Source organism: Centruroides vittatus, unplaced genomic scaffold (genome assembly GCF_030686945.1).
Source record: "Centruroides vittatus isolate TY-2023 unplaced genomic scaffold, ASM3068694v2 contig_882, whole genome shotgun sequence".
NCBI classification, from domain to species: Eukaryota; Metazoa; Arthropoda; class Arachnida; order Scorpiones; family Buthidae; genus Centruroides; species Centruroides vittatus.
This window is the reverse complement of record NW_027122574.1, coordinates 2,901,681-2,928,411: the sequence shown is the minus strand read 5'-3', so window position 1 is coordinate 2,928,411 and position 26,731 is coordinate 2,901,681. Positions and strand designations below refer to the sequence as shown.

The 26,731-nt window shown below is 32.6% G+C and overlaps 5 protein-coding genes and 2 long non-coding RNA genes across 7 annotated transcripts in view; 6 read left to right on the top strand and 1 right to left on the bottom strand.

Annotated features, from left to right (window-relative positions):
• Nucleotides 1–26,731, top strand: part of LOC136983464 (uncharacterized) — a 370,671-nt gene that overhangs the window by 197,591 nt on the left and 146,349 nt on the right. The gene's annotated exons all lie outside the window — the stretch shown is intronic.
• LOC136983383 (astacin-like metalloprotease toxin 5) lies at nucleotides 1,203–2,464 on the top strand. The gene is made up of 6 exons (XM_067280099.1): nucleotides 1,203–1,288; nucleotides 1,363–1,436; nucleotides 1,538–1,613; nucleotides 1,712–1,832; nucleotides 1,911–2,086; nucleotides 2,179–2,464. Exons 1-6 carry the CDS (start codon nucleotides 1,240–1,242, stop codon nucleotides 2,400–2,402), a joined length of 720 nt encoding a protein of 239 aa, XP_067136200.1. The 5' UTR covers nucleotides 1,203–1,239; the 3' UTR covers nucleotides 2,403–2,464.
• Nucleotides 3,081–3,705, bottom strand: LOC136983382 (U-scoloptoxin(16)-Sm2a-like). Its single transcript, XM_067280098.1, has 3 exons — nucleotides 3,577–3,705; nucleotides 3,386–3,503; nucleotides 3,081–3,283 (listed from the first exon to the last, which is right to left on the bottom strand). Exons 1-3 carry the CDS (start codon nucleotides 3,650–3,652, stop codon nucleotides 3,187–3,189), a joined length of 291 nt encoding a protein of 96 aa, XP_067136199.1. The 5' UTR covers nucleotides 3,653–3,705; the 3' UTR covers nucleotides 3,081–3,186.
• Nucleotides 4,928–6,010, top strand: LOC136983381 (venom peptide MmKTx1-like). The gene is made up of 3 exons (XM_067280096.1): nucleotides 4,928–5,036; nucleotides 5,164–5,281; nucleotides 5,869–6,010. Exons 1-3 carry the CDS (start codon nucleotides 4,961–4,963, stop codon nucleotides 5,963–5,965), a joined length of 291 nt encoding a protein of 96 aa, XP_067136197.1. The 5' UTR covers nucleotides 4,928–4,960; the 3' UTR covers nucleotides 5,966–6,010.
• On the top strand, nucleotides 8,944–13,139 carry LOC136983393 (astacin-like metalloprotease toxin 1). Its single transcript, XM_067280107.1, has 5 exons — nucleotides 8,944–8,954; nucleotides 12,302–12,377; nucleotides 12,444–12,558; nucleotides 12,634–12,809; nucleotides 12,877–13,139. Exons 3-5 carry the CDS (start codon nucleotides 12,473–12,475, stop codon nucleotides 13,137–13,139), a joined length of 525 nt encoding a protein of 174 aa, XP_067136208.1. The 5' UTR covers nucleotides 8,944–8,954; nucleotides 12,302–12,377; nucleotides 12,444–12,472.
• LOC136983380 (uncharacterized) lies at nucleotides 9,846–10,307 on the top strand. The gene is made up of 3 exons (XR_010882040.1): nucleotides 9,846–9,966; nucleotides 10,051–10,124; nucleotides 10,222–10,307. It is a non-coding gene; the product is annotated as an uncharacterized lncRNA (long non-coding RNA).
• Nucleotides 10,408–11,074, top strand: LOC136983379 (astacin-like metalloprotease toxin 2). Its single transcript, XM_067280095.1, has 3 exons — nucleotides 10,408–10,493; nucleotides 10,558–10,743; nucleotides 10,814–11,074. Exons 1-3 carry the CDS (start codon nucleotides 10,408–10,410, stop codon nucleotides 11,034–11,036), a joined length of 495 nt encoding a protein of 164 aa, XP_067136196.1. The 3' UTR covers nucleotides 11,037–11,074.

The following is a 26,731-nucleotide window of genomic DNA, read 5'->3' as shown; positions in this document are numbered from 1 at the left end:
AGAACATATTGCTGTATTCAAATACTTAAATATTTGCTCGTATTTTAAGTTATATTTACATTAATTTTGCAAAAAAAAAGTTGTAATTCCTTTTACAACTTATATTTGAAAGTATCTGGAATCACAAAACAATCATTTTGTGTGTGTGTGTATACTGTAAACGGGATTACCCGAATACACGCACGCGAACTTGTCCAAAAGTTTAGATACTAACTATTTAAAAATAATTCATAATTATGTATTGTATCTTAGTCATGGAATATTGAATTTTAGATCATGATGGGCTTCCTCACTCTTAAAAACTGTAAATCTTCAACACCCAAACGCCTAGAGTACTCTCGATATCCTGAAGATTTTAAGTTTTACTGTTCAAGTGCGTGGTTGTGGGCTCTACATCAATCTCGAGAGCGTAGGACGAATCTTCAAAAGGTTTTGATCTTGGATTGGGTTGTATCGATGGAGTAAAGCAATGCAATAGATGGGCGATCTACCAAAGGAGAGTCTTCTGGAAAGACTTTCTATGAGAAACTGGCTCTTATTTATAAAACGTAAAGAATAGCCGAAAATTTTGCCTGGCCAGTCCGTTAGTCAGACGTGAACCCCAGTGTTCGGTGATTTTATCCATTCGGTCATTAGTGGGCAAGTGTGGATCTTATTCAGAATCAAACATACTTTTATCCGAATCTTGCAACATGATTTATACGTTAGAATTTATACTTTCAATATATTTTTAAATAGAAATTTAGGAACAGTGATTTAATTTCTCACTCGCAACTTTCACTTTAAAGCTTTGTAATTGTTAATTAATTTTCATCAAATTTCATGAAAATTTCGCAAATGCAATGGATAGTAACAACACGCTAAGTGCATCAGCTCGTCAGAACGATATAATATTTTGATGTGTTTGGTATGCTACGTTTATATATGAAGTATTATAAACATAGAATTACGCTTAATTTTCTAATTTTTTTTATTAATAATATCCGATAACGACCCCAAAAATTCTGCATTTTAAAGCAATGCTTACAAACTTCTATCGAAGAAAAGGGCGTAAAGATTGAATTGTGAGAAAATGTAAATACCTTCAGACTAAACAGGTGTTTAAAGTCACATTAAAATAATCTGCAGATATTAGTATCAAAATTACGATATCGAAAGATTATGGTTTTAGGTATAAATACTCGGTTAGTTTCACGCTTACAGTAGCTTACTGGGAAATCTAGTAATTCCTCATTCAACATGCTGTTCTACCTTGCAACCTTGTTCACGGTGGCTTTGGCCCGAAATGGTAACGTTTGAAATAATTTTTTTAACGATTTAAGATTTTCTTAACTGAATATTAACGTTTTCTTACATTTTCAGTCGATTTGCCGTACATTGCATTGCATAATCCCGACCTATTTCAAGGTGACATCATCGGTGTCGAAGATAACGATGTAAATTCCGTTTAATTCTAAATTATTATATAATATATTTTTAAAATCATTTCTCATTCAATATTATATTTAAGTTAAATTTAATTCGTAATTATATTTAGGTAAGAAATGCCATTCCAAATAGCAATGCAAGATGGCCAAATGGAGTTGTACCTTACGTCATCGACTTTTCTCTGAGTTGGTTATCGACCGATTTTAAAATTATTTAAATATATTTTAGATTACAAATTCACAGTTTGTTTATTTAAATATAACGTTTAAAAATTTTTCTGCAGGTTCTCAGGCAGGTATGATCGGTCGAGCCATGCAGCATATAACAAGTGCAACCGGCAATGTCATTAAATTCGTCCAGAGGACACACGAACGCAATTATATTAGAATGTTTTCTGGAGATGGGTAAATTATTCAATATAATTTTATAAGTTTTATATTTTTTTACATCTTTGTATATATAAAGCATTTTATTCGATACAGTTGTTACTCTCACGTCGGATTTACCGGAGGCGCACAGCCTCTATCACTCGGCAAAGGTTGCCATTTCGTAGGAACAACCGTTCACGAACTTCTTCACGCTATCGGTTTCTACCACGAACAGAATCGATCCGATAGAGATAAATACCTGATTATTCACTGGAATAACATACAACAAGGTGCGTAATCGTTTACGAAATATTTTAATTTATTATTACTCGACACTTTAATTTGTACGAATTAACACAACGTATAATTTTCGTATTAACAGGAATGGAATCCCAGTTTGCTCTTCTTCAACCGTTCCAGAACAAAATCTTTAACGCTTTCGACTACAATTCTATTATGATTTATGGAGAATACGCATTCTCTAAGGTTCCTAACCGTCTTCCGACCATGCAAGATAAAACAGGCGTACATCGTCTTACGGAACCTTATTCTAAGAGTGGTATGACCAGTAGCGATGTGGAACGTGTTAAGAGATTGTACGCCTAATAAAAACGACGTACTGTACTTGAAAAATGAATAAGAGACAATAAAGTTACTTCAGAAATTTTGGTATTGATTATTTATTATCATATTCTTTGACATGGAAAAGAATTTAGTGTAGAAAGTAAGGAGTTATAATTAAACGGGAGGTATTTAAAACCGTATACAGAAAGAACTATCGGAACAAATGTAATCGAAATCCGGATAGCTTAATTTTCCCATGGCAGAATTTGAATTTCGCAAATAAAAAGTTCTGTTCTGATATCTCACGAAAGGGGAAATTTCGAAACGGAATTGCTGGCCCGGATTTAATTCCGAGTTCCCAGAGTGGAGTCTAATATCCGACCGTCGACTTTTTCTAGTCATTACAATAAACATTAATTAATTTAAAATCATTGGTCTAAAATTATATTTGAACTAAGGGACGACTACAGTAGGCGGCCCAACTCTTCGCTCGCTCACACCACGCGCTTCGTCAATTTGTTCTCAATGTAGTCTATCCGTAACAATAATTTTGTAACGGTTTACCCCTGCTAGGATCCAACTTGTTTCGTTCGATATCCCGTGGGGTGGGCTGCCCAACTCCCTACCCCCAATTCCCCGATCATTTAGTCACTTCGTAACAACTACTCTCGCTTCGCTTAGTTGTTCAAACATTTCGTGATGATTGAAAATAATAAATCGTTTTTCGCAATAAAAAATTTATTTACTCTAAATGTAGACCAATCCTTAAAAGATATACAAAAAAAGTCGATTTATATATTATCAATAATGAACATTCGTAGCTCATTTATTTTTTACAGACGATTTTCGGGCAGCAATCGGGGAATGCTCCTTTTCCAGAAACTTCGTGGCACAGTGCTGAATCATAACGTTCTACCGGACAACTAGAAAATAAAAATTTTTAAAAATAATAATTAATTCGCTTGCATTTTCGATTTGCAATTGTACTGTTATTGCAATTGTTCATTAGAATTTAATCTACTTACTGAGAGACTTTGAGTGTGACGTCGGGACCTCTCAATTGACAAGTGTATTTGAAACATCTATCGTTGTCCGACCATTCTTGCCCATTGTCCAGTTTCTTCCCCCCGATAGGACAGAATCCTGAAAAAAATAATATAAATTACAATAGTACGATATTTCTCAATTAAGGAAAGATAAAAAAGCAATTACTTACGAAGGAAAGGATCAACGTGGGCCGCTTCCACCGCAAAAATGGCTACGAACAAGAGAACGAGTGCGCAAGATTTCATTTTCGAACTGTACACAAGTTTGTGACGAGTTGACTTTTATATTATTCGAGTTTGAATGTCAAGGTTAAAATTTCCTTTGAAACAATGAAGCTGTACCGAAACGGATTGACAGATGATGGAAATTCTTCGAAAGTAAACGCCAACGTCTATTTTACGTCACAAATCTATCAATTGTTTTCTATATTAACTTATATTATTTATTTAACTTGGAAAATTTACAAAACTCACACGAATCGATTTTATTTAAGGAATATTACAGAGTTTATTAACTTTAAAATTAATATTACGGCTTTCGAATGTGATTTTTATGCACGTTTAGATCAGTAAATGACCTTGTGTTGAGGAAAACAAACTTCACCTTTATGCTTGTCGGCCTGTCACTCGTCACTCGATGTTAAAATATTAAAAAGCCAAACCAGAAATTTAGTAAAATATTACATTATGCGATTCTAAGAAAATGTATTCTTATTTCAAATTTATCGCTCCTCTACACTTTTCGAAGAATTCTAAATAAGCCTAATAAAGCTGTGTCCCGGATACATCGGGAACCATCCCTCCCTTGTCACGAGGCCCTCTTAGTGCCTCGTGACTAGGGACTAGGCCCTCTTAGGACCATATTTGTGCTAATAATTTAATGTAGCGAACGAAATAATTTTCGCCATTCATTAGGCTAAATTATTTTGTTTACTCTCGTCGGCCTTTGTTTTCCAGTGTTTTATTCACTTAATTTCGTCTTCCAATCATTCTTTTGATGTCTTCCCTTCCTTTTCTTATAGGTTGCTAGTGTAGGAAGACCTAAAAGATGCAGTCCATCTGTTATCTGTTTAAATGCCCGATCAAAATGCCACTTTTAGTGAATTTAGTTAATAAGAAATTGACGAGAAATTGCGGTTATAAAATGCATATTTTAATTTTAAATTTATTATTTAAACTACACAGAAATATACTGTAAGATACCGCATAACTTTAAATTAATTAATAAGCAATGTTGTAATTACGAAAGGCCTTTTAAAATGTCGAAAACAATTGGCCCTATTCAGTTATATTTTCGTATAGGATTACGTGGAAAAGTCATAAATTTAAAACAAGAATTAAATCTTCTCCGAATCGCCAAATGTAATATTTTAATAAATTTCTAGTTAAACACCTATATTTTTATTCTTTTGACATTGAGTGACAAGCGAGAAAGCAATAATATAATCACGAAGATTAACCTGTTTCGAAATAACTTTTTACTCTTTCAACCTTGACATTCAAACTTAAGTGTTGTAACACTAAACACATAATAAAGTTCTGCACAGTACGGAAATGAAATCCTGCGTACTCGTCCTCTCGGTGATCCTCATCTTTGCACTGGAAGTGGCTCTTGGGGATCCTTTTCTTCGTAAGTAATTGTGTTTACGTTGGAAACCGGGGCAACTTCGACACGCTTAAGAAAATTGCCTCTAATTTTGGATGGAAACATTTTCTACCATTTCTTAATTTGATTCTAGTTATTAATTTTTTTTCAGGTTTTTGTCCCATCGGAAGGAAGAAACTGGAAAATGGGCAAGAATGGTCGGACAACGACAGATGTTTCAAATACACTTGTCAATTGAATGGTTCCGACGTCACGCTAAAAGTTTCTTAGTGAGTTAATAATTATTATATTATTAAAAATTCATTAAAATTTATTGTAAATTCGGAACACGAATTGCTAGAGAATTGCTATTTTTTGTTAATTATATCCTGATGATATAATTAGTGTAGGGCGTTATAGCTTCATGGGGCCAAGGCGAATTTGAATTAGGGACTCCATGTACTGTGTTGACGTTAGGTAATTGCAATTGCTCTTTTTGCCCATAGGATAACCGCCACTGGCCCGGAGGGTAACGGGGTTCTGGGGAAAATACATATTGGGGGTCCTATAGTAAATTAAATTATTATATTAACGAGAAAGATCGCGGGTGGTCCCGTGTTGTGAAATAAAGCGGCTGTGATATAAATGCGTGGTCTTCGCATAACATTACGTAAAGAAACTTTGACCTTCCCATACTTAAATTAATTTAGTATAATTATATTAATTTATATGTAGCAACTTACTAATACAATTAGGAATCACTAATACAATTAATTTTTGCGAGGGAAAAAAAGTAATAATAAATAACACTTTATATTTGTTATTTGTTTGAAAATGTAAAATACAATTTATAATTTTATATAAATATTTTTTCCAGTTGTCCGATAGAACCTTACGATCCCGACTTTTGCCACGAAATTTCCGGAAGAGGTCCGTTTCCCGATTGTTGCTCGAAAATCGTGTGCAAAAAATAAATTTTGAACATTAATTAACATATAAATATACTTTTTAAAGCTTTATTAAGTAAATTATTTAAACACGAACTATGGTAGAAGTTCATTAATCGGCACACGCGAATTCGGAGTGTTATGATATCACGGGTACTAGCACCTAATGGACGAACAAATCCCGAATCGACTGGCGCGAGAGGTGGATCTAACAACACTCGTATTCACAGTACTTGCCACTAAGGGGTGTCTTCGTGTCTGCGATTGGAACCTCGTACCCTGTGGCGATGGGTAACGTTATCGCGCTTCCTATTGGCCGATCGTTTATCTAATTACAGAGGACAATCGATCTACAATTTCTTATCCGGTATATAACGCGTAACTAACGACAGAAGTTAACAAATAAATAAATAAAAATAAATTGAATAGATTTTTACAAGGAAATTTTATTTGCCAGTTAATTTTGGAACAACGAACGTTTTTAAGCAAAAATAATAGTCGAGAAATGTATACGTACGAACAAGTTTACATGAAAATTCATAAAACAGTTTACATTTTAAAAATGCCCAGTATAGTCTAGTATTTAGTTTGCAAAGTACAATGCGTGTACATTTTTGAACTACGGAGTACAGAGAGCCACACTAAATCGTTTGCAATTAGGTGTACACCTAATTGCAGACGATTTAGTGTGGTTCTCTATACTCCGACGGCAAAAAAATAAATACAGTACCTTTTGCTCTGTTATTTCTGTTTAACGCTGGACATTTGTTATCTAAATTGCAACAAAATCACGCTTACTTTTCTTATATTTAGCATTCTTATGAACTTTTTCATTACTTAATTTTATTATTAATGCTTTCATCTGCAATTTCAGTATTTACGTAGAAACAAAGGAATAATTTTCGAATGTTTTAATGCAATTCGTAGTTTATCGGAAGTTAAAATTTCAGATAAGGTCGTTACGAGTAAAGGTAAATAACGTTGGCCTTGGTAGAAGGTCGAGCAGGTGTTTCAAATCCCATATAAATTTGTTTAAACTTTATTATCCGATTTAAAAATTATACGAATAAAAAGTATGAAATTTCGCTTCTCTTCTGTCTTTATTCTTAGGCAAAATTCTTAAGCATTGTTAATTCTTAAGCGAAGAATAGACCTATTTTTTTAATCGAGGATTGGTCCCCAAGTATTTAAATATGGGATTTTAGGCATACCGTGTTTGGTTTAATATGGCTTATAAAATCTTCATTTTGTAATAATGATTCTCTTTGAATTGCTCTAAAACTATAAAGCAATGTTTAATGATGATCGAATAATTAAAAAAAAAAAAAAAACACTAGTTTTGTCTTTACTAGTATCAATATTTGGTCGAGAAACTGCTTTAAAATTTCAACCAGTGAAGATTTACGGTGAAATTTTTTTTTATCTTCTCGGCAGTAATTATTCTAAATATATTTAAATAGCTTTATTTGAGATAGAAGAAATAATTTTTCCAGGCATTAACTGGCATTAAATTCGCTAGTGGTTATACAACTTTAAACAGATGTTCGAGTGTAAATTAATCTTTAAATAAAGTAGGTATTGTTAAACTTATCAAATTTCCCACGAATTTCAATAGCGGACGGTATAAATATATAGAAAATGGCAATTTTTATTAAACAGATCGAAAATGTTGTATTATCTAATAATTTGTGTTGTCGTGGTTATAGCTACGGACGAGTCAGGTAGATTATACTCTATAACTTCTTTCTTAATTTATTAACATTAATTTTAACTTAATAAATTTGATAATATTTAGTATTTATTCATTCAGACACCCCAAGTGATGGTTCTATGCAAAATCCGGATTTGTTCGAAGGAGATATCTTAGGATACGAAGACGATAATGTAATAAGTTTAATTATTTAAAGTCGAGAACCTAAATTTCTCGATTTTACTACAATCGTTATTTTCTTTTTTAAGGTTAGAAATGCAATCGCTGAAGATTTTCTCGTATGGCCTAATGGAAAAGTTTTCTACGCCATTGATTCGTCTTTAGGTTTGTGAATTTTCTATTATTTCGATCAATCGATTTATCTATATCGAAAACAATTTTGATTTCGTTAATTCTTATAGCATATTCTTGAAACAAAGCCACTTTTAAGAGTTCTTCGTTGTATCAATAGATGTATATAGGTAGCGGGCAACCCCACACTACATTTCTATAAGCACTTCATTCCTGTGTTTTAATATTTCGATATTTCAGGTTTGCTATCCCATCCTTATAATATTCCTTGTAAAGAAGTGTTGAACACAAGATCGTGTTGATAACAAGCACATGGCACAAAGCCATGTGCTAGTTATCAACACGATCTTGCGTTCAACACTTCTAAGACAATACAACACGGTTTCACAACAAATCAAATCAATCCTTGTAAAGTTCATTTATCCTATTTTGGATGATTCTTACGAATGCCCTGTGAGAGTGACAAAGGAAAGTGTTATAGTTCTGTTGTTTCGCATCTTTCCGGCTGTAATCGTATTCTTGGTAAAACTAAACAAATTTTCGAAGCGATTAAACTGTGTATATTTCAGGTTTCTTTTATATCTCCCTAGTTTGCTTCTGCTGGTCTTTTGATGTTAAAGGAATTGGATTTATTATATTAGAAATGTAAATATTTTTAGAGCCTCACAGGAAAAAAATTAGAAGCAATGGACCATTTCCAGAAAAAAACGTGCATCCGATTCGTAGAAAGAACTAAAGAAAGAAACTACATCAGATTATTCGCGGGCAAAGGGCAAGAAAATTATTTTACTTTTATAAATTATTTAATAAAAATATGAACCATTTGGCATCACTCCAGGTGCAATTCTTTCGTCGGAAGAGTGGGAGGACGACAAGAGTTGTCTCTGGGTAAAGGATGCATTAAGAAAAGCATCATAATCCATCAACTGAATCACGCTATTGGTTTCTATCACGAACACAATCGACCGGATCGCGACGATTACATCGACGTCTTCTGGGAGAACATTCAAAAAGGTAATACAATCACTGGCGCAAATAATTATCCATGTAAACGTTCTTGGTAATTTACGAATTCCCGTCGTTTCAGGAATGGAACGGTTTTTCGTCAAATATGTTCCGAGTAGCCAAAAAATTCTGGACAAATTCGATTATAATTCTATAATGTTACACGGCGAGAAACATTATTCTAAGAACGGTCGTTCGAAGACCATAATTGCGAAAAAAGAGGGTGTGAGACTTTTAGAAGTTTACGAAAAGAAGGGGTTGAGCGACAGCGATATTTTCCGAATAAATACTTTATATCGATGTAACAATAGCAATTCATAGAAATGATATTTAAATAGAGATGATTCGTTTTAAGGCAATTTTTACTAAGTATTTTCCTTTATTTACGCAATTTTAATTATATTAAAATAATCTATTTGAAATTTATATAAAGCTATCGAAAAAGAATTTGCGCAAGTTACATTTATTTCGTATTTTCTGAAATTTGGAGCAAAATACCAATGTTTCGAGGCACACCTTAACTAAGCTCGGACCCCTATAAGCTTATTCTAAGCATGATCCGTTATCTATGTATTATTATATACAGTATAGCTTATATACAGTTTGTCGGTATTGCCAATTGGGCAGTAATAACTCGGGTATGAAGTTCACCATTGTATATAACGAATACGAGATTTTACAATTAAATTCGTCAGTTCTTTCAGGATTACATCTCCGCTTTGTTTCTTCAGTTCTTACTTGATGGGATTTCTTTACTCGGAATGGATGTTATAGTATTTTTGAATATTCTTCAAATAATCGCTATTACAAAATTATCTAAATGTCAATTCTGCATTTATTTCAGAAAGATAAAAAATATGCACATTCTGTAAAAAGCGTAATTTTGTGTACAAAGTAATTTCAACGCTTATTTTCGAGTCGTATTTTTTTTAAATGATTTCTTTAGCCATCTTCTTCGTAGCTTTTTCTCATCTTACAAATGATCAACGTGTTGAAAACTTGGATTGGGAACATTTCGAAAGTATGTAATGTCGCATCGATAATCATTATTAGTGTTTTATTTTTAAATTCATTAATCCGTAAAATTGTATTTTAAGTAGGTTAGGTTCGGCCGATGCTAATCCGCCGTTGCAAAATCCCCATCTTTTCGGTGGTGACATGGTTGGAGATTTCCATGTTGTAAGTAAATCGATACAAAATTATAAAATAAACTTCTTATGACGTGAATATAAAAGAGTCCGATCGAAATTAATGGGCCAAAATTATATGTTTTCAGACGAAGAGTGCAGTTTGGCTCAAGTCGGAATTGTGGCCCGCAGGAATCGTGCCATACGTAATCGATAAGAATCTGAGTAAAAATTCGTTGTTTAACTATTAAAAAAGCTTTTAAAATGTTTACTTTTTTACCTTAAAACTTTTAGTAAAAAGTTCTATCGGAGCTAAACGTTTAATAGCGTTGGCCATGATAAATTTCCATAAGAATACTTGCATTCGATTTGTACCGAGAACCAATGAAAAAAATTTCGTAAAAATTTTCAAAGGACCCGGGTGAGTTAAGTGAAAGTCCTAAAAAATATAAGCAAAAATGATTATAATTAATATAAACTTTCAGCTGTTTTTCATCGGTGGGACGAAATAAAGGAGGACAGCTTTTATCCCTCGGAGACGGTTGCCTGGATATTGGAACCGTTGTCCACGAATTGAACCACGTTGTCGGCTTCTACCACGAACAGAATCGACCCGATAGAGATAAATACGTAAAAATATTTTGGGACAATATACAATCGGGTAAGAATTCATAAATATTTGCGAAATATATTATTAATTCTTTTGTAATGTATTTACGTTCCATCTATAGATATGAAAACGCAATTCATTAAGTATTTGCTGTATCGAGTAACGTTATTCGACGAACTTGATTATAATTCCGTAATGATGTATGGAGAAACATTCTTCTCGAAGGACGGACACAGCAAAACTATGGTAGCTACGAAACCGGGTGTAAGACTCGTTGACGTCGGCAATAAACCGGGGTTGAGCAAAAGTGATATTTTTCGTATAAACAAATTATACAAGTGTCGTCTCGCTTAATTAGAGAATAAAAATATAAAAATAAAATTGAATTATACTAATCCTTATCTTTCACCTTTCTTTTATATTATACCGCTTTACGTGACGATTCGTGGAATTCCCGGTGTCACTGTTTCTATTTAATTATTGTTATTTTTTGTTTACATAGCGTGACGATTTTAAGATGACGAGTCCCCTTGACTAAAATTGAGATATAACAGGAAAACGATGATTATATTTTCTCCAAGAGACTAAAGAATGATTCTAAATTATTTGTTTCGGGAACAGCCACTATTCTAGAACACGAGTTCTAGATATCTGCCCAACACCACGATCTTTAACCACCAAAACTGAATAGCATCATTCCCCCAATATACAAAACTCTCTGTAAAATTTTCGACTAAAGACACAAGAATTATTAAACTTCAGTGTGGATAAGCAATGTGCCCTCCCACGTACAAACATCCATACACACAGAAAACATCCCCGAATTTTTTCGAATTTCTCAACGTTTTAAGGTCTTCGAGTCCAAAAGTATAGAACTCTTGGAGGGTCATTTTTGACTGATCGTCATACTTTCTCTTCATTATATATATATATATATATAACAATTATAAATCGAATTCGTGATAGAATTCGATTTACAATTGCTTAAATGTTTACTTAAATACTGTATATTATTCATTTAATATATTGCTAAAAAAGCATTTTCTGGAAATTGTGTAAATTCATATAAAATATATTAAAAACAAGTGATAAATTTTGCTGACAAGACACTAACTTTTCTTTTCATCGTATATCGTCGTTTTATATTTATTTTGCGTTTATTCTCTTTTTACTAAACTTCGGAAGTTGGGTTGATAATCGTCCAAAATGCTATGCTTTGCAGCTTTACTTTTAATGATTTTGACGAAAAAAGAAGGTACAGGAAAAATAATTATTATACGAAAGGTGCTTCAAATGCTAACGGTGGGGACATTTTGCTCCGAGTCCGTGCTCTATACCCATTAAAGACAATAGATCCGAACGGGGTGGACGGATCCGTTGTCTTTGATGAAAGGGGTATGATTCTTAGGAATAGATAAAGAATTAACAAGAACCCGCTTTTGAAGCATTCTTAATTTATCCATACTTTAACATTTCTAAATACTAAATTAAATTACGTTTTGAATTGGCAGATGTTCCGTTGCAAAGTTTAGATTTATTCGAAGGAGATATAAATGGAATTATAGTAAGTTTATTTAACTATTTGTAGATTTTAATACAAAATTTTATTATTATTTAAGCAAAGAGCTGCTGTTACGAATGATAGTAATTTATGGCCCAACGCTAGAGTTCCGTATATAATTGATTCTTCTCTAGGTCTGTAAATTATTATAAATTATCGTTGTATCTCGTAACTTATACAGTTATAATGGTTTCCGATAGATGGTTACAGACATTTATTAGCTCAAGCCATGAGGAATTATCACGTAAACACGTGTATCAGATTTGTACCGAGAACAAACGAAGAAGATTTTGTCTATATATTCTCCGGAAAGAGGTAAATCGCATATTTATTTATCCTACTTATGTATATTTACGTGTAAAACCGTTGGTTTATATCGTTGGTTATCAGATGCTCCTCTAAAGTCGGTAGGATGGGTGAAAAACAGGAGCTTTCTTTAGGACCCGGTTGTAGGAATCTCGGTGTCATAATTCACGAATTGGGACACGCCGTCGGACTGTACCACGAGCACAGTCGATACGACAGAGATAATTTTTTGACCATTTTATGGGACAATATCAAACCAGGTAATATATAACTCTATATACAATTAATTCGAGGTTTTAGACGAGGATTTAAGATGTTTTTATACAGGAATGGACAAACAGTTTAATAAATTCGAGCCTGGCGAAATTAGAGTCCTGAATCCTTTCGATTATAACTCTATTATGTTATACGGAGAAACAGTATTTTCCAAGGATGAACATTTGAAAACGATGGTGCCCAAATTGAAGGGAGTTCAACTCCTGGGAGTTGACAAGAAAAAGACATTAAGCAAAAGCGATATTTATCGTTTAAAAAAGCTGTATAAGTGTAATATAAAAAAAAAACCAATAATTAATGAAAAAAAATATTAATAATTCCAAAATTAAAATAAAATTGATTGTATTTTATTGTTAAAATAAGCAGTCTGCTTTTTCGGAATTTAAAACGAATTATAAACAATAGAATGCTTATTTTGCAAATAAATAACATAAATAAAACAATTAAAAGTTAGAAATTACCTTTTTTTGAACGAGTTTTTGACGAAACACCGAATTATCGAGAGTCGAGTTTCCGGGACTCTATTATACAAAATCCGGTAACAGTTGCTTAACTTTCCCGTCAATACTGTATTTAAAGTTGTGTGTGTGGCGCCATCTGTTATGATATTTCATTATTTAAAACTTTTTGTATTTTTAAGTATTATAAAATGGCAAAAAGCTTAATTTTGAAGATAGAGATTGGGTTTTATAAAAAAAATTATAAATGATAATAACAAATATGCTAATCTCCGTGTCTGACCCTACTCACACTCCATTGACGTTCTCCCTTTACCTCCCCACTCCATCCGAATTTTTCCCCGAAATTTTCCCAGAAAAAACCCCCAATTTTTTTTTTTTTTTTTTTTTTTACATTTTTCGAAGTTTTAAGGATCCCCGAGTGCAAAAATGAAAATATCTTAGGGTGTCAAATTTTGACCGATCGCCATACTTTCCCTCTGTTATATATTACAGAGCCGGGAAAGTAAAAACTTGCTAAAAATTACAAACACACGCATTTTTTTTAATCCCCTCTACTATATTATATTATTATTAATATAAATGCTATTTATAATCTCTAGATTTATAATCCAATTAATTTATATTATAACTAATTGGATTATAAATCTAGGGATTCGATACGATTGCATTCCTTCTTCCTGCGAAGCAGTGGCATGCTGCTGCAAACGTTGTAATATATATACTATGGCATTATTTAATTAAGTTGAAATTCATACGCTATCTACTCATATACTGTGAGTTTTTATAAATAAATATTATCGCAAACCTTTAGGATTATCGGATTTCATTTAGGTTTACCTTACGTATGAGATGTCACTCGGTCGATACACTTGTAATGGTATATACCGACTGGGAAAGGATTTCAAAAAGAATATTGTTTGTCATTATTGAAAATGTAAATAATAGTCTGGTATATTATATTATTTGAAAGTTGAGTTATATATTTCTCCCCTAAGATCAAGGGTGCTAGTTTTAGATAATTTCATTAGTAAAATATTTTAATTACAATAGAAATATAAAGCAATAGAACACTATCAAATTACTTTATTTACGGAGTGGCTTATGAAAGTTTTATCAAGTAACTAAATAACAAATTATGATGCTCAATATGACTAATATGTCACACCATTAAATTCTATAGCCATAAAATTCTTGAATATTTAAAAAATGAAATGGAGGTGCCATAAAGCTACTTTATAAAAAAGAAGAAGGGAAAAAAAGACATATTCAAATTGTTTACAAAATGTATTTATGCCGGATACTAGGTCCAAGCTCTCTTCTGGTGACGTATCTATGATGTGATTCCGGCAACTATTTAATTTACTTCCTGTATTTAAATTGATGAAACTTTTTTTTTAATATCACACAGTGGTCTTTTTAATAATCCTTTTAATAATATTTTTTTCTTTAACTCTATATTATATTTTTACTTTCCCGGCTGATACGTATACGTAACAAGGGACGGTATTGGAATCGTGTCAAATTTCACGTTTTGAGACTTTCTGGATCCAAAAAACAAAAAGATTTCGTGGATATGTGTCTACTTCTTTTAATATCTCGGGATGGGATAACGATTAAGGAATGAAATTTCGCACGGCAGCTTCTATGTAAGACGTTAAGTTTTGGTAGTTAAAAGGCAAAGGGTTTGGGATATAAAGGGCGGGGGGTCATCTGTCATATTTCACGAAAATTTAACGAAAATTTTACTCGTTATTAACACTTTTTTTAAAAATAAAATTCATTTTTACCGACAAAATTAATTGTTTTGCCATTTTATAATAATTAGTAATTTAAAAAGTTTTTTGTGATAAAATCTCATAACAGATGGCGCCATACAGTATTTATTAATATTATAATTAACCCATTCTTGCGTATTATATTTTAAAAATTATCTAGGACTGGATTCATTTTATGGAAATATATCGATATTACATCCATACGCGGATTTCATTCCTATTTGAATAATTTTAGATATTAAATTATCATTATTTCGAGCAGTCGATAAAATAAAAATATAAAAAAAAAGAAAACATCCCGATACTCCGACACGCTATCTACTTTAGTTTCGGTATTATAATTTAAAATTGGATGGCAGCTCCGGCATCACCATAGTAAGTCGAATAATAGAGATTTATTCACATCGAATAATTTATTTTCAATTATAATAGAAACACAGGATGTGATTTCTCTATTCAATGTCCATACAATTGAAATAAAAGAATGTATAGAAAATATGTATTGTATTTTTTGTAATTTAAATGCTATTGAAAAACTAGAAAAATTCGTGATATAAATTCGGCGGGTGGAGCACGTGGTGCGCGATAAAGCACCCATCTAAGATAAATTTCGGAGTCTGAACCGGCTCGAACCCGATGTATAGAAATGTTAAAACAAGTGTCAGGTTAAATTGTTACAAAAAGAGGATATAGGATTTTGGAATTTATTGAACTTTAACTTTAAGTCCATGTTCTTATTTATTAATATTAGATGAGTTATTAACACATATTACAGCATATTGTGAGTAACATATACTATAGCGTTTTTCTCACTGTAAGATGAAGTTAGAAAGGCGCTATTAATAATAAATCTATTAAGTAGGCTACGAATAAATCTGCCTTCATATTATAAACACACTGGCCAATGAATCAGAAACCACCATGCATATTAAGTAAGTGTTATTTTGCAATTATATGCAAAACACTCGAGTCATGTGAGTTATCATGTGTTCATAAGCTTCTATTTAAGAATGCTATTCGTCAGTCTGGTCATTAAGTTTATGAAAATGGGAAAAGCGAAGGACTTGACTAAGTTTCAAAAAGGGCTGATTGTGGCGCCTGTCTCGCTGGAGCAACGATGTCAAGACTCTCGCTACGTTCCTTCGATACGATTACATCGTCCTACTGTTTTTATACATTATAATTTTATAAAACATAAACATAACTTATTTTTAATGACATTTTAGCGTTTTATTAAAGTTTAATTCAATATATTTTATTGTACTGCAATTTGAAAACATTGTACACCTACGAATGCCTACTGTCGTTCGCCTGCTGTCGTCTGTCTGTCTTTCCTTAATTTATATCTTCCCGATTTACGGACTATCAAACCTGGAGAAAGTCCTTAGCCACTTACTATTTTCGGGCTCCCGAATAAAAGACCTAAATCCACAGGCCTGGCATTTTACTAGACCAAAAGACCTAGCAAGCGCCCTACGATGGGGCCGTCCCGGAAAAAGGCGAGACCTCCGTTTATCCAGTCGAGTGACTATACATTATACACGATAGATCGATGTATATTCGATAAATTTCTTTGAAAGTAAACTGCACGACTTTAAAATATTTAATAATAAAAATGTTAATTTAAAACGAGCAATTACTTATTGTGACATTGTAACAATGCCGGGCTGAAATTTTTAATTATATTTCTAATTTATTTAATTTATAATATGCTCTCTGTCTCAAATTAATAGCGGCTTGCCCTTGTACATCATACTTTTCCTTTAGCAATAGTGTCGTGCCGGTCATCTATTTTAACCGCTTTCGGAGGAAACGTTTTGAATTGAAATAACGTGACTTTCCGGTTTGCATTGGAAGTTTGCATATAGTTAATTAATCGGGGTCCCCTGTCCCTACGGTTTCAATATCTGGTCTGGGATTTCATGTATCTAACTCCGTTCTCGAGATTAAGGAAAGACACACAGACGAACAGGCGAACAGATGGACGGACGGACAAACAAACGGAAAGTAATTAATTCGCTTAAAGTAATTCTAAATATCTCCTCCGAATAACAATTATATAATTGCTTTCTTAGATAGTGTGCAAAATTTTAGATTTTTCTATAAAGAAATTGTCGGAACATAATTCATTAAAAAGTGCAAAAATCCGCCAAAAAACTATATATTTTTTTTCTTACCGTTCATTCGGTACTGCAGAATCTTCTAGAGAATGAACTAATTGGTCTAGAAGCTCAAATTATACACTTAAGTCTCTCCGGTTATCAGCGATAAAAATTATTTCGAAATACTTCTGTCGGGTGTACACAGTCTGTAGAAAATCTTACGTGTAAAACGACAAAATTTTCACACATTAAGCCACAAAGTCAGGTCAAGGCGACACCCGTTTTGTGGTAGTTTTTTGATTCCAGAAACTAACCCCGATTGCTCGAAAGAATAACAATCGGGGAATAAAACTGGATATTCGTTGCTGTTCGGTTAATTCACTAAACCGAAATCGATGACAAAAATCTAATTATTGTTATTTTATTAAATGTTTTTGGAGAAATTCTCATAAAAATTTGTCAATTAAAATAAATATAGCAACGAATAAAAAATTGCACTAAAAATGTAAATATAACTAATATAAAAATGTATATCTAACTGATGTAGATCAAAGAGTCTCTGGTCGTCAAACGGAACATCAATTTATATCCCGAAGGTGTTTCAACACCCAAATGAAGATCTATTAATCGTCATGTCCTCTACAGAAGAGAAAACCTTGTTACAACCGTAAATTGTTTTTTAAAGCGAAATGTGAAAACTAACCTAAAAATAGAGTACAAGTGTATATTTTAATCTTTCAGACCATACCATATAAAAGCCGTTGGTTCGACAGAAAGCGTGTTAATCACGTAGCGTGTAGTTAAACTTCTGAGTAAATAACATTAATGCTGGTCGCGATCGAACACAACACTAACGCTGGGTACAGTTAGACCCCATAACACATACTTGTTTCTAGCACTTTTATACATAAATGTAATTAATACTGTTGGTTTGTAATATTCTACTGTCGTAGTCAAAAGATATTTCCACGTATATTCTAATTCTAATAAGACCCAAAAGGGATTTTTACGAACCTTACTTTCCAGACGGCATAAGGTCACTACGTTATGGAAATACACTGTACTGTACACACTGTTAGTCTCTAAGGTTTAATTTTACAGTTGTTTAATGTATGATGGGATAAGTCACAAGTGCTTAGGACCACCGAAATTCGTAACGAGCCAATGGCGAAAATATGAAGATTTCTCAACTTTATAACTGTTTTTACAGTCACTCCTCTTTAAGAACTGACTTGGAAAAGGTCTTTTTATCAAGATCTTTACGGCTTCGGCCAAGCACACAATGGGGCAGCCGTATGGTAAAGTTGGGGCCAGACGTATCCGGGACAGTCTGCCCGTCAAATATTTCTTGGGGTTTTTCCACTCGTCCAGATTCGATTACAGATCCCCATAGAGCTGTGCTGTCACTTTTACCCTCGGCCATCCGGCCTTGAAAAGTCACGTAAAGAAATTCAACAATTGATTAACAATATTTCTATTTTTTCACAATAAGTATTATTTGAAGCATTATTTATTTTTCTTTGTTAGCAAGGAAAGAGAAGACAAGAATTCGCACAGCTCGGGTTTCAAAGAAGATTAAAAGCGAGGAGAACTTCTAACAGCGAGTAAATTATCCAATTATACAAAGAAGAAAATAATCGCCGTTTTTCAGATCGCCCGCACTAGAATCAGCAGAGAAATGAATGAGACACCGCCGATTCTAAGCATCGGTTGACGGAGGGATGATGGAATTTTCTGCTCCAAGATTCATACTGTTTCTATAAGTCAAGAACCACGTAAACTCTAATGTTTTTCTATCGAATTCAACCTGTGGAGTCATTGTTATCGTATGATAAATCTATGTATATAATCGAGATGAGTTGATAATAATAATAATAATAATCAGCGCAGAGCCCAAACGGTTAGGAGTTGAAAGTTGAAATTTGGTACACAGTTAGGGTACGTCACGAGAACGCACACTAAGAAGGGATTTTTCGAAATTCCTCCCCACGGGGGAGGACGGGATTAAGTCTTAACACTTCCATCAACAATCGAAATGTTAAGTAACAATATGTGTTAAGTAACAATGGAAGTGTCAACAATGGAAGCGTTAAGAATGGAAGAGTCAACAATGGAAGTGTTACGTAAGAATGGAAATGTTAAGAGCCCAAACGGTTAGGAGTTGAAAGTTGAACACCACAACTGAACACCACCGATCTGAAACACCACAACTAGTGTCGGTCCAACCCGAGGTTTGGGCAAAGAATGTCCTTTCTCCTCTTTCACCAGCCTAAGGGCCTCGTTCATCTCTTTGTTCTCAGTGGTTCCCAGAATTCTTAATCCTACCCAAGGGAAAAGGGTTATAAAGGAAAGTTCTAGAAGGAAAGGGAAACAAAGAACAAAGAAAACTAAAACTAACTAAAATCAATATTTACAATAAATATGGCGTACAGCGGTTATATGCTTAACTTTAACTCTGGACAAGGGCATTTTCGAATTGCCCCCCTTAACAATCGAATTGCCCCTCTGTGGGGCGTGGGCCCCACGTTGGGAAACACTGTTCTAGACTAATTAGTTCATTCTCTAGAAGATTCTGCAGTACCGAATGAACGGTAAGAAGAAAAAAAATATAGTTTATTGGCTGATTTTTGCACTTTTTAATGAATTATGTTCCGACAATTTCTTTATAGAAAAATCTAAAATTTTGCACACTATCTAAGAAAGCAATTATATAATTGTTATTCGGAGGAGATAATTAGAATTACTTTAAGCGAATTAATTACTTTCCGTTTGTTTGTCCGTCCGTCCATCTGTTCGCCTGTTCGTCTGTGTGTCTTTCCTTAATCTCGAGAACGGAGTTAGATACATGAAATCCCAGACCAGATATTGAAACCGTAGGGACAGGGGACCCCGATTAATTAACTATATGCAAACTTCCAATGCAAACCGGAAAGTCACGTTATTTCAATTCAAAACGTTTCCTCCGAAAGCGGTTAAAATAGATGACCGGCACGACACTATTGCTAAAGGAAAAGTATGATGTACAAGGGCAAGCCGCTATTAATTTGAGACAGAGAGCATATTATAAATTAAATAAATTAGAAATATAATTAAAAATTTCAGCCCGGCATTGTTACAATGTCACAATAAGTAATTGCTCGTTTTAAATTAACATTTTTATTATTAAATATTTTAAAGTCGTGCAGTTTACTTTCAAAGAAATTTATCGAATATACATCGATCTATCGTGTATAATGTATAGTCACTCGACTGGATAAACGGAGGTCTCGCCTTTTTCCGGGACGGCCCCATCGTAGGGCGCTTGCTAGGTCTTTTGGTCTAGTAAAATGCCAGGCCTGTGGATTTAGGTCTTTTATTCGGGAGCCCGAAAATGGTAAGTGGCTAAGGACTTTCTCCAGGTTTGATAGTCCGTAAATCGGGAAGATATAAATTAAGGAAAGACAAACAGACGACAGCAGGCGAACGACAGTAGGCATTCGTAGGTGTACAATGTTTTAAAATTGCAGTACAATAAAATATATTGAATTAAACTTTAATAAAACGCTATAATGTCATTAAAAATAAGTTTTGTTTATGTTTTATAAAATTATAATGTATAAAAACAGTAGGACGATGTAAACGTATCGGAGGAACGTAGCGAGAGTCACGTCGAAAAGAGCCGAAAATGATTGTTCGTGTATGACACTGTAACGTAATCACCTTGTTATTCTAAGCCTAACAAACAGCCTTTGGACTGTTATTAAAGCTAAAATTGAATACGATGTATATATTATTGTATTCGCATCCTGTTTTCGTGAATAATTTCTTCTTTAAATTGGATTTTTCTTCGAGCGCATTTCAAAATAAATGTCTACATTCTCGAGAATCGTACCCCTTCTACATTTAACGACAATACAGTGTGTGTCGTAACATGGCGCTCCTCATTTTGAATATTTTAACTGAAAGTAATGTCGACTAATGTTAATTCATTTCCTAGAATCTTCCGATAACAACAGGATAAATGATTTCATTTCAAAGTTAATTTGCATTTGCTGTTTGTCTCGTATCAACGTATTTCAGCTGTTTCGAAAATGTGTAATTACTAAATTTTACATATTATTAAATCAGCGATTATTTATTTACGGCTCGAAGAAACTAAAATTCTAAAAAAATTCTTCAATGTACTGCACAAAATAATAACATTGAACTTAACAATAATTTACGTATGGAAGAAAGCGATGAATAAAAGGAATGCGAAGAATTTATGTCATATATCATTCTGTATATTCGTTTATACATTGTAAAGATTGATAAGTGAGGATTTTTATCGCTTCTTCAGAAGAGCCGTTCTAGGCGCGAGAATCCTCTCCAAGCAAGGAATCGAATTCGGATCCTTCTGACGGAAGGACCACGCTCTTCCGCCACTGTTCTCATTTATATAATTATTATCGATATTAAAATTTAACTTTGATTTAGTTGTACGAGTCGATTATTTTATTTTTCGAATTGTAATATTCTAATTAATAAAAGTAAACAGACACAGGATGTTTCTTCATTCTTATACTGTGTTATAAATAAATTATACAGATTTGTACTACTTTCCTATCCTTGATTCGGCTTTATAGTGTAATAAAACCTCGAGAAATCTTTACGTTACGTAATTCAAGAAGTTGCGTAACGTATTGTACGTTACACAATAGTTGCGAGGTGACGTCTATAATCGCGACAAAGGTCAAACGTATAGAGGTCAGTTGTATGCACGAAATTACGTTAAAGTGTTTGTCGGCATTAGACCGGGAAATATACACTATTTATTTTAAAATAATAAAGTAAAACCTGATAATTTTCCTGGAAATTTATTTGTTATGTTAATTATATATTTTGTATACTTTAATTAATTCCTCCAAACTTCCGTCCAAATGACCCGTATTTACCCGTAGTGCGAGACGAATATCACGTTAAACAATGAAAAAAGTATCCTGTTATCTCGGAAAAACTATTATTAATTTATTATTTTAATTTTATACGAAATATTTTTATATAAAATTAATTAAAAATCATAATTTTGTTATTACAATACTAATACAATGAAAAATAAGCAAAAACAAATAAAGATAATACGGCATTCCATAACGTTATAAGGGAAAGTAGTGGGAGCCAGAGATTTACTTAATTTTATTTCCTGGTTATTAATTATTGGGTTTGCCAGGACCTAAGGGTCAATACCGGCCCCGTTGGGAAACCCTGTTATAAATTAAGACGTATTGTACGAAGTTTCTGGTAATCCATCGTCTAATTTCTCGTAAGTTCAGTGTCATAAATTGAGGTTGAAAGGGGTCAATGACAGCTCGAGGGAGTCGCTAAAAGTTATCAAATATAAGAAATTTATTTAAAAATATTAAAAACTTTACACGATTTTTCGCTCTCAAGTAAATGTAGAAAGATGGTTTTAAATTATGTAGGAGGCTGTTGCATGTATATTTATATATAATATAATATTGTATAATATATAATGCATATAATATTGAAGGGGAGATCGAATTGGCTATCCGAATTGTTCGTTAACCGATTATCGATTTACCATAGGTTTGTATGGGAATTTAATTCGTTCTGAGGACACCAAAAAATAAAAAATATATACTTTCTTACTACGTTTATTTATATATAATAATAATAATACATGTATACACAGTCTTGCATTTTTATTAGTCATGTTTTTTTCCGTTTGTGGGGGTTAAAGAATCTGTCTAATGTCGATTGCTTTTCACTCTTCAGGATTTTTCAGAAGTAATTAATAGCATTGTAATTGTAGAAATTCCTAAGACTCGACCGGGTTTGGATACCATTCTAAGACCGTTGTTCTGACATCCTCCTACTTTTTCAAAAGATGTTTATTCCTTTAGCTGCTTGAGTCTTCTTGATTATACTGTATCTTTCTTAAATAAGGTCGAACTACGGCCTACTGTAGACCTGTTCGAGCCATACTGCCCAGCAACATTAGGCATCTTCTGCTCACTCTCTATCTTTGCTGTTATACTCTCACCTTTCGAAAAGAAAAACCCACGCGAAACTTAACGAGTGCCCACCCGACAGTTTCGCGAATACTATAAAAGAATTGTTTCTGTCAGAAAAATAAAAGGCTGGAATTACAAGGGAGAGTTTCAAAGTTCGGAGGAGTACTATCCGATCGGTACATACCGGGTTGAGCGTCGATGTTGACGTCTCCCGCACTCCGAAAAGTTTGGAATTGTTGCCCGAAGACGAGGGAAGACCAATCGGTATTCATTATTTTACGTCGCTTCTTCTTGTGTTCGTTGTCCGAACATAAAAATCTTTCGCGAAAGTGTTCGGTAACCGATTCCCACTGTATTTGTTTTTATTGTTTTTCCTTGTTCGTGAGCGGTTTGATTTTTGGGTTTTTTTATTTTTTTATTTCGGGGTTTGCTATTTAAGGAGATTCTTGTCTCGTTGAATATTATTCGCAGCAGTTGTAATGAATAAATAAATATTATCAAACTATAATTTGCAAACATTTATTTAATTTCTTACTAAATTTTATTAGTAAAAAAAGTCTTTCGACACTATTCCTTTCGTTTATTTACTAAACAATTTATTCTAAAAATATTTTAAATAAAACTGGTTTTTCTATCTAAAACACTCGGCTATTGACTCGTGTTTTGTAGGCATTTAAACTCGTTTTACTACAAATGTGACATTTGTACAAAATGACGTTTCCTCAAATACAAAACATACCAATCGTAAACTGATTGTTGCTTACAAGAAAATACAATAAGCGTGACTGTATTTTCTTGTAAGCAACAATGCCTTTATTTTCACTCAATAAAGATATTTGGTTTGACGTTTGACTTTTGACTAAGATTTCCCATCTTTGCTAATTAGAAATTTCACCAGTATAATAAGTCCCTTATAATAAACAAAGTCCAAATAGACAATATATAGGCTACAAAGAAATATCAATTGATAATTAGCATTACATAGAAAGATCGAATGAAGTGTAAATTGCGGTTTGGTATTGATTTGTTTTAGTTTTGTATATATTAAACGCCAGTTAATATTTTACAAATTACCTGTAAAATTTTTCCCAGTTAAATAGTTCAAATATACTGTATAATACAGCGAAAGCCTACTTTTTACTACTTAATTATTTCCTAGAAAAATGTCGTAAAGCGAGCATCGCATTTCCTATGAGTTCGGTGTAATAAATTGAAATTACGTTCCTGGAATGACCATTTTAACTACATAATAACTCACAGAGACGTCAACAAAAAAAGGCGTTGCCTACAATTATAATAAGAAAATTTTATACCGGTCCTATGGCGTATATCTATTATATAAGAAAAACTAATAATTGCCAAATAGATACGCAATGCATATATTTTATATGTATTTTGCATCTAATATTAGACATAAATATCAATTTAAGATAAATAATAGTTAATACATAAAGTATACAGCACTCCTTACATAAATACACAATACAAGGTTACAATGTATAGTGTATACCTTATGTAAGGAGTAGCCTACTGTATTTGTATATACCTTGTAAAGGTGTACAATACACCGTAAATAAATAAGGTGATTCAATAGTATTTATAAAAATAGTCACAAAAATAGTAAAAAAATAAATGATTAAAAAGTATTTTAGGTGTTTCTATTTGATAAACATAACGCTTAAGTTTATCAATTTCAAGTATTTGTTTTGCTTGTCGTTTTATTATTCTATGAAAACGTCAATTATATATTTGATAACCGGTTTCAAATAAAGTAATGTTTATTACTTGTTTTAAAGAATTGCGTAAATCTATTAAACACATTATGTCATATTTTCGTTAGAAATAATTATAAATCTTACTTGTTAGTAAATGTCTGTCTGTCCGTAAGAAATGTTTAGAAACAAAAATAAATAAGTTAAAGAATTTAAAACTATTATATCTACTTTAATTGCCTGTTGAATTGTCTACTTGTCTTTATACAGTATACATTAAATATAGGCCCATATTATTTCCTGTCTAACCGAAATAAACGGATTTTTGAACGTTCACAATTGCACATTGATCAATTTTATTTTTTACATATTTTTCCAAATAGATAAATATAACAATATTAAAGAATAGAGTTAAAAGTACCGAAAATATCAGCATCTTTGCAAAACAGATGATGATGATAATGAAGATAAGGAGGAGGAATTGTTGTAGTATGGGATGAGGGCATTGATGAGGGAAAAAGATAGGAATGACGAAGGAGAAGAATGTAAGTAAGAAGACGATGTAGAAGGAATACGGAGGATTAGAGTACAAGGAAAAGGATGGTTTGTAAACTTATAAGTTTGACTGTCATGTTAATTCAGCATTATGCATTTACATTGGTTAGCTTTTGTCTTCTGGTAAGTATGATTCATTGTCATTAGATCAAGTTTTTGTAGAAGTGTAAAGCATTTTACTTTCACAATTCTGAGGATTGCAATAATGACTACGAGATGATTATTTTAATATTTCGTTTTATTAATTTCAATCGGATTAGTCATTGACTTTTTTCTAATTTTCTTAAGTTTAAAGGATTTAACATGAAGCTTTTATTTCAAAATATTTTGAATTGAAAAGAATAAAAACAAATTGCTAAAAGTAGTTGATGATTAACCTAAATTTAATTATATTTAAATAAAATTAAAATCAAAAATTCAGTTAATTAACACTGTAAATTTAATCTAACGTTCTGAAACAACGTGCTTGATGTGAGCATGTATTTTATTTAAACTAAAATATTTAAAATTGTTTCTTCCATAGAAAAAGTACATCATACGATAAAACTATATGCAATATTTTAAATCGACTGATAGATCGCGATCCACTAAAACACGAAAAAGGTTGAGAAATGATAACTATATTTGAAAATTGAAATACATTTGTTATCAAATACACACTTTTAAACAGAAATTAAGTTTAAATTGTTGATTATTATAAGTAAAAGAAGCATTTCAATAAAGATATAGGATTTAGGATGTGTAGGTGAGAGGCGAAACACCACTATCATTGCAACCTACTTGTATTGAATATATTCCGTTACTAATTTCCAGGGATAAGGTTTTGACGTCATAATACCTTTCACTTTTATTTGAACTCTATTATTCTTCGAAGTTTAAGTGTTATTGTTCTTTAACTCTCCTTGAAATTCAGTAACATTACCTAGAAATAATATATTCAGGGGTCGATCAGAGAGAGAGAACAAGACGGGGGATTGAACCTCCGGGACTCAAGCCAGAATCTGTATAATAAAGTTTAATTACGAAGTCTACAAAATTAATTTATGTATTTTCAAGTTCATAGAGAGAAAAATGCACAATAAATGGAAAGATTCGTGTCAGAGGATACAGAGGAGCCAAGAAACCCACAATCGCTTTCCAAGGCACTAGTCTCCGCTTTACGACCTCCCGCTTTTACAGACAGTTTTACTCCGCTTTTAAGTCTAAAAGTCTAAATTGTAATATAAATAATATGTGTTAAAATTTCTTATTTTATAGATAATGACTTATATCTTATGTTAATTTATAAAGAAAGAAGTCGGAGTTGGT